The sequence below is a fragment of the Polistes canadensis genome, unplaced genomic scaffold (assembly GCF_001313835.1).
Source record: "Polistes canadensis isolate GaletaPanama2010 unplaced genomic scaffold, ASM131383v1 scaffold_50, whole genome shotgun sequence".
NCBI classification, from domain to species: domain Eukaryota; kingdom Metazoa; phylum Arthropoda; class Insecta; order Hymenoptera; family Vespidae; genus Polistes; species Polistes canadensis.
This window is the reverse complement of record NW_014569597.1, coordinates 278235-286822: the sequence shown is the minus strand read 5'-3', so window position 1 is coordinate 286822 and position 8588 is coordinate 278235. Positions and strand designations below refer to the sequence as shown.

The window sequence follows — 8588 nt, the reverse complement described above, 5'->3', positions numbered from 1 at the left end:
TATCTATTTTATGAATCTTTAATAATAAATACTACAGTCTTAAGTTTTACAACGAAACAGAAACATGTTTTAAATTAGATGGAAAAACTTATGCAAGTGCATGTATATAAGAACTTAAATATGAATTTTAATAAAACAATTTGTTCTATGCTTGAAACTCAAATTTACATTGTATTTCTGTAATTCAATTTATTTTCTTTAATTTCTCTGCATCACAACTACTTAAATATTTGTTTTTCAACGTTGTTTCCGCCGTTTTTCTATAGAGTGTTTTAGCAGTCATAGACCTCATACAATAAGCTTGGGCATCTGTTAAGATAATCTCGTTGAAACATTAGTACATTAATTTTTCATTAAAAAATTATTCTTCATTGAAAATGTCAGTTTACAGGCCAAATTCTCGTCATTTGTGGGACGTTTTAATTTTCTGTTTCAATACGAGAAGAATTACGGCAAATTTTAATAATTAGAATAGAATAATTAGAATAATCTTAAATACTTATAATGAGACTTCTATTAGGGAAAGAATATATTGTGAGGGGTTTCAGTGTTTCAAGAACGGTTATTCTTATGTCGAAGAGCGGCATAGCGGTGAAAGAGTGACAGTTTTCAAAGAAGCAGAATTCGAGACGTTATTTAATGAAGACAAATGTCAACAATCACAGACGATTGTTAGCGATTATGATTAATGCGTTTGAGTCGAGCATTTAAAGGCAAACGGTTGAAATTCAACGAGAGACAAGATGACGTGATTTTGGAGCATGACGATTCTCGACCCCATGTTTCTAGTGTAGTCAAGACATACTTGGATACGTTAAAATGGAATGTCCTACCCCTCCCCGAGGGTAGGTATTAGGTCGAACTCCTAATAAAAAGAAGAAGAAGAAGAAGATCTACTACCCAACTATCATACTATCCAACTATCTGAAAAGTAGTTTTTATAACCCTTAATCATAAACCAGGAAAATTAGAATATAAACTTACGTCATATCGACCAATTTCTATCAAACGGTTTTATTTAAGCAGTTTGTAAAAATGCTAATTAAGCTAAGATGCCCCAGTATTCCCTAATAACCAGTTTGGATTTTAAAAACGAATCTCTTATTGAAAAATTGCATCCTAAACAGACCTAAATATCAATTTTAAATCTTTATTTTATTGCCTTTTTGTACTCCTAAATAATGGGTGTGTTTTGGTTGTCAAGCGACACTGCTTGAGATAATCGCCAGAAGTGTGGTAGTACTGAAGCTTCTGGAATATTCTAGACCTGGAAGGAAAAAAAGTCTAGAACTTCAATGATCGGGAAACTTCGAGAAATAATGCAAGGAAAGAACAAATGACAATAGAGAGGATATTGAGTATATATAGGCAACCGAAAGGGTCAGCGGACACGTTCGTTTGTTCGTTTTTTACTATTTTTTGATATTGTATCTACGGTGGGTGTGTGTATTTGTGGTTTATAATAAAGATATAATAAATACAAAAATATCCTCATTAATGTATTAACAATATGTAATTTTTATAATTATAACACGTCGTGCGCCGTGTGAATTCTTAAAGAAATTCCTTTTGAAGCCACGCGCATGATTTAGTATTGAAAACACAGTTGAATGTCAGTCACCGACGACTGACGCGGTCTAAATGGACCGATTGTCATCGGTCAGCGCTGATCGACACTGAAATTTTCATTTAGGCCGCGTCAGTCGTCGGTGACTGACACTCAACTGTTTTTTCAATACTAAATTACACGCGTGGCTTGAAGGAGATTTGTTCAAGAATTTATAGAGCGCTCAACGTGTAAATAATTTCAATGAACTTACAGACAATACTAATAGAACACAAATATACTTAGTACACGATGTCACTCAAGTGGTCGCTTTATCCACGCTATGTGTTGCTTAGAACTAAGTTACCTCTTTGCTTTCAGCCATGAAACTGTTTGATCAGTCTAAACGATTCTAGAAAAACTTATGTAGTAGGGATATGGTAGTAGGGTCTTATATTACATAATTTTTGAAAGAATGATGAAACAAGATAGAGTAGATTCTGAAAACCTTTCGTAACTTATAACATAGTCTGAATAATAGTCCGAAATTATGTTAATTTTTCTTAATTCCYTAAAAAAGATACACATCTTATATATTCCATTTTCGAAGATTTGTATTTCTATTTCTTGTTTCTATTTATCGCTTTTATATGCAATTATCTTTTTACCTTCAACATTAAATTTTCCCACTTTATTTTTCGATAAAATTCGATCTAAATCCATTTCTTGCCTTTGTAGAATCGTCTTAAGTTTAATAATAATATGTAGTACAAATGGGTAATTATATATAAACACAAATTAATTAAATATTATATATGACTGTAATAAAGCTTTGTCATTCGAATAATATTACGACAAGTAACAAGTATATATTTTCTTATATAAAGCATCATGTTATTCAATACCTAAAAAAGTATTTTTATTGTCAATGACATAATAACAACAATAGAAATCTATTTTATGAGAGTAGTTTTATCCAGTGTTGTGATACTGAGTGTCGTATATTTATACTTCTCAAAAAATCTCGATTAAATATAACTTTTGACTTTTACCAAGTAAGTGATCGTTTTGTTCTCAGTATATGTGTCTTTTGACGTCTGGCATAGAATTGATCTAACATTTCGTAAAACTCATTATTCTTCGTGGCTTAAATAGTAACGCCATACGTTAAACAACCGTAGATAAAAGTTTTTTTTCACCTTATTATATAGCATGTTAGAAACTCGTTTATACTAATAAATGAAGATAATTGAGTTCCTCATTGTGTAATGAATTATTGTGTATTGAAACATTGTGTAATGAACTATTGTGTAATGAACTGAATAAAAAATTTACATCTTTTTTACGATAGGAGAAAACAATATATTATAAAAAGTTATGTAGAAATATGTTTACGTTCAGAAAAAGTATTAAAGTAAGAGGGGGAAAACGAGATAAAAATGAATACAAGAAACGTAGTTCTATGGAATAGTACGCATTTTAATTCCCGCACATTAATTCATTCTACCCAAAATTTTATTAGCTTCATTTACATAAATTATACCACATATAGATGCGTAAACTTGAGGAGATATAATAATTAAGATAGCTATGATGAAGACGGATTAAAGAAAATAAAATGCATTGTAAAAATACAACGTTAATTTGAGTTACTAGCAAAGCACAAATTGTTTTATTAAAATTTATATTTAAGTTCTTATATACATGCACATGCATAAGTTTTTCCATCTAATTTAAAACATGTTTCTGTTTCGTTGTAAAACTTAAGACTGTAGTATTTATTATTAAAGATTCATAAAATAGATAAAAGTGCTTAATTAAAACTTTGATGAATAAAATTCATAAATATCGCTTTTTCTTCCGTGTCTAAGATCAACTTCATGTTTTTAAGCATACTCGAAAGTTACAAGTAGTTTAGAAATCAAAATCCATGTGATCATCAGAAAAATACCGGCAATAACAAGTTTAAATAATTGATGGATCCAGTAAAGCCTTAAAAATATATGAAATAAGTATAATAAATATAATTTAAAATAGATTGTGTGTGTGTGTGTGTGGTGTAAACTAAAGATTCATAATTAAAAGACAAGAAACAAGAAAAAATACCTTCGAATTTGTTGAAGAGCTTGTGGGAGAGTTTCAATGGGATCTTTCAAGGCATATAATCTTATACCTAAGAGAAAAGTTTTAAAATAAGTGTCCCAAACAACGTCTTTCACATCGCAGTAGAACAATTCTCGATCTTCGTATTCTAACTTTCTTAGTACTTCGATCCATCTCTCATTCGTAAATTTCCATTCAATTAAAGAAAAATAGCTTAGTGCGTCGAGCATTTTGTGCAATTTAACATACATTTTAAAAATCCTTAAAAGAAAATAAATATCTATCGTATTAACAATTTCTATTTTTCTCTAATTATTTTTTTCCATAAAAAAAGATAATGGAGTATTACCTTGGCTTTTTAGCCACACACAACAACATAGTATCCAGTAAAAATGCTGGTAGTAAATGTAGAAAATATACGTAGAAAAGATGGAGCTGCCGATATTTTGTAGGGCGAAAACTGCAGTACCAGACTGCATTTATAAGCGGTGTTAATAGTCCGTATTTAAACGTCATTTTTGTCATTTCCTCATAAGTTATAGAATTTTCATTAGAGACATAATTGTAAATAGGAATGTCATCTTTGGATCTAAAACATAATGTATTTAGAAAAGGATGATACAATTGATGTTTTTCTAAAATTTTCCAATAATTTTATCAAGGATATATTCTTTCCGAATCATTATAATTTACTTCCGATTGCTTGCGATGTCCCAAGCGCTAACGATTAGCGCATTAGTCGTCAAATCTCCAGGTACTATGCATACTTTTACGGATCCATCRCAATGATGAGATCTGATTAAACCTTTTGCAGCACCGGCGAAAATTCCCATTGGACCGTTTAAATTATCAACCCATCCTGGAACAGGTTCTCGATACGTCGATATCACTGCAAATATTGCTTTGATAACAAGCTACTATAATTAGTTGTTTTCTYTGAGAATTATGTCGATACATACCAATTCCTGGACGGAATATTCCAATCGGTATCAAGCCTGCCTGTTTCTTAATTATATTCTCAGCGACTGATTTAGTGTAGACGTAAGTATTTGGCCATGATCCAAGTAAGCTAAATTCGAATAAYCGTTTCATACATATATTTAACATACTTWTGAAAAGATATTGTAATAAAATACTCTGAAATTAGACGATAGAAAAAAAATATACTTTGGTGTAATATCATCCAGTAAYTTTTCATTCATATTGTCGACTAAATTGATCAACTTGCTGTCGTCCATCGGCGGATCATAAAATCTTTCCTCGATCATGTTGTGGATACATTGGGAATAGACCGAGGATACATGAGTGAAACTCTGGTCAATTTTAAAATAACAAATATTTAAGAAACTCGAATATCAAATTGCACGATTTTTAAAATTAATTATAAATACACATAATTAAAAAAAAACATTCGCACCTTTAAATTCGGCATTTGCTTTGAGAGGCTTATCATATCTTTCACACCTCGTACGTTAGTATATGTTGCAGATTTTATTTTCTCGTTAAATCTTACTGTCGCGGCAACATGAAAAACAATGGAAATCTCTTTTATAAGAATAGTTTCATCCAGAGTTGTGATACCGAGATTTGGCAAACCACAATCGCCCTGAATGCAGACTATTTTATCTCTGAATTTTGGTTGTTCTACTCTCACTTTGGAAAATACCTGGAACGTTGGCATCAAGACGGTTTTATATTTTTTCTATTCGACATATTTATATTATATAAAAACGTATTATTTAAATAAAGCTACATTTTGTAACTTTTTACATATTCAACGAGAAATATCAATAATGAAACATACTAATTTTATTTTCTTGATATTTACTTAATACTCTGAACAAGTACTATTTTGTGAATGAAAAGATTTTTTGAATGGATCATAAAATTAATAATTGATACTAATTTACCGTATCTTCGAACAGTTCGTTTTGGCGTTGAAATACATCTTTTCCTTTTTTTGGACGTATCAAAATATAAATGCACTTTATGGTGGGGCAACTTCTTAACAATTTCTCGATTAATAACTTTCCCATAAATCCTGTCCCACCGGTTATGAATATATTTTGACCATCATAAAATTCCTGAATGGGCGTAAGCTTCTTATCGCTCCTATTGGAAGATTCCATATTCTTAGATTATAATTTTGTCGATGGATGAACTCTTGAATAACTTCTCTCTATGACAAATTATTGTCTGTCTTTTTTTAAATCCTTTATCTTATATTTGGTTTTAAATTGTTACCTAAAACATAAATGTCAACGTTTTATTTCATTCTTTGTTATATTTGTTTATTATGGTCGTTTTGACCATATTATTGTTCACACGTTATTAATGCTTGCTATTACTAAAGGCTATTATACTTTTTCGATATTCTTTGGTGTAGAAGTCATTTTTCCGATTTTTATATATTTTCTTTTTTAGTCTTTGTTAATTTTTACAAAAGTGTTTGATAGAAAAGGTATTGTTTTTCTGTTAAGGCTTAAAATTCTTCATACCACCCACGTACAACGCTGTAAAATACATATATTTATAATTAGGAAACGGCGAATAACAGATGCACTTACAACTAGTTCCTGGGAACAAAATTAGAAAAAAAAAACAAGAACTTTATTTCTAATTTTTTGTATGAATACTCGTACATATGATTTCTATTAATCATATAATATGGTATAATTTAAATCACTTTTTTTAAATAGAATGCCGAATTTTTTTTTGCTGTATTCTTAGGAAGCATCAAATTCTATAAAGAAACTATAATATTATGTAGAGCCTAAAATTAAGATTTGAGAAAAATATATAATCTCATATATTAGACTGTTGTTTTGATACTGACTGGGCAATTGATATAGTAGATAGGAAATCTATGACAGAAATTTGTATAATAATGTATGGAAATACTATATTTTGAAAATCAAAAGAACAAGATATTGTAACTAAATCGTCGATAGAAGCAAAGTACGTGGCCCTATCTGTATGTGTGAATGAGGTCTAATTAATAACAAATCTGTTGATATAATTTGGAATTGAAATTAAAATTCCGATAAAAATCACATAAATTCGCTTAACATAAGATTTTCACAATAACATAATCGTAACCATAAGACAACCGTAAGAAATAAGACATAGACATAAGAAGACGTAAAACATAAGACATAAAAGGACGTAATACACAAGAATTAATAAGACATAAGAGGACTTCAGACGTAAGACATAATAAGACTACATTTTTCTTTTTTCTCCGTTCTTATATCCTATGCATCGGTAATACCCCCGATAGAAGGGAAAAAAAGACGCAGGGCGGTCCTAGTCCTTTTTTGATCCATCATTGGTCATCAATCGGTCTTTCTTCTAAGCATAAGTAACGCCTTAAAGTGGGAGTACGTTCAAAGGTCCTCTGAATCTTCCAATCTAGATCTAGATCAATATCTACCACGTGATATTTACTTAAAAAAAAATACCAGATCCTTCCTCTTAAAAGGACCTTATATTATCCCTTAGATTATTTGTCACCATAACACTATAAATCTTCGACTATCTCCTATAAACTAAGATTAGAGTATCGCATACCTACCCCAAACTAATAATATTTCTTAAGATATTTCTCATAATCCTAAACTAATAATATTTCCGAAAATATTCCTTATACAAAGTTCTATATCGTCATGATCATATGCGAATAGAATGTAGCCAACGTTACAAGGAATAAGCAAGACATGAATCTGTTAAAAGGTAAAAATAATAATCTTGCTTCCGATAGAAACAAATATTATATTTCTCTTGAAAAATATTTATTCAAAGCATTAGAAAACTTATTCTCCCCGTAAAGATGATGAATCATTTTACTGGAAAAAAGAGCGCATTATTTTCAACAACGATAAGAAGAAGACGACACTAAAATCATGAAATTTTCCTTGTTTTACTACCAATAAAAAGACATCATCTCCGATTTCTAAATTTTGTTCTATTACCTTTGTTGAGGTACAGGTGCTTTGCTAGGTACTATGTTATTTATTTATCGCAAAAATGCCGATGTATACGTGGTATCGATTGCTGTTGCTTGTCGTTCGTTGTTGAATCGTGATGTGTTGAACGATGCTCCGACGATGCGCTGCTTGATGATTTCGTCGCTAGTAGATTCGTGATTTTTGACTACGATGATCGCGTGATCTTTCTCGTTGTTCTGTTGCGTCGTTTGGAGCTGATGCAAGTTCGAAAAATCGTTCTTCGTGATGTTTACTGAGTCGATTGAGATTGTATTGTAGAATGTTCTGATAAATTTGAATGTTTCAACTGTGTTCTAGGATAACCGTTTGGCTACGTTATCTTAACATTAGAGTTCACATAGAAGTCGAAAAACATTTCTTATTTAAATCGCTTACCTACATTTGCTTATACTTAAATGAAAATATCTAACGAATGTTTGTACACCTTGGGAAGTACTAACATATTTACCTAATTTATACTTAAAACGTATTAGATATAGTTATAAATTGTAAGCATTCGAAAAAGACTCGATAGTGTGATCAAACAGAAAATAAATATATTTTATTACTTGGTTGCCGATAGATTCTATGATTATTGAATCTTGATTATTTTATCTGCTACATTTCTCTACCGACTTTTCTCTACCGACTTTTCTCAACAACCTTTTTGTCGTAATAATTTTTACTTTTAATTATAGCTTTTTCTAGATTTTGTCGTTCGAGAGTTTGTAGTCGGTTTATTTCATCGTATTAATCGTTTAAGTATTGAGCATAAGTAACATCTACATCTTTCTCTATAGGAGGGGAAGAAGACGGTAGGCGGGCAAGTTTTGCAAATACTAATTCGTACGGTGTGTGCTTTGTTCTCTCGTGTACACTGATGTTATAAGAGAACATTGCCGGGTTCAGCCATGCGTCCCAATCATTACTCTTACTATTTATGTACGTGTTAC

At 30.6% G+C, this 8588-nt stretch overlaps 1 protein-coding gene across 1 annotated transcript; it reads right to left on the bottom strand.

Moving 5' to 3' along the window:
• Positions 1–3189: 3189 nt before the first annotated feature.
• Positions 3190–5778, bottom strand: LOC106785410 (putative fatty acyl-CoA reductase CG5065). Its single transcript, XM_014745836.1, has 8 exons — positions 5560–5778; positions 5067–5315; positions 4817–4962; positions 4609–4718; positions 4343–4538; positions 3999–4238; positions 3653–3910; positions 3190–3538 (listed from the first exon to the last, which is right to left on the bottom strand). Exons 1-8 carry the CDS (start codon positions 5776–5778, stop codon positions 3433–3435), a joined length of 1524 nt encoding a protein of 507 aa, XP_014601322.1. The 3' UTR covers positions 3190–3432.
• Between the last annotated feature and the right edge of the window lie 2810 nt (positions 5779–8588).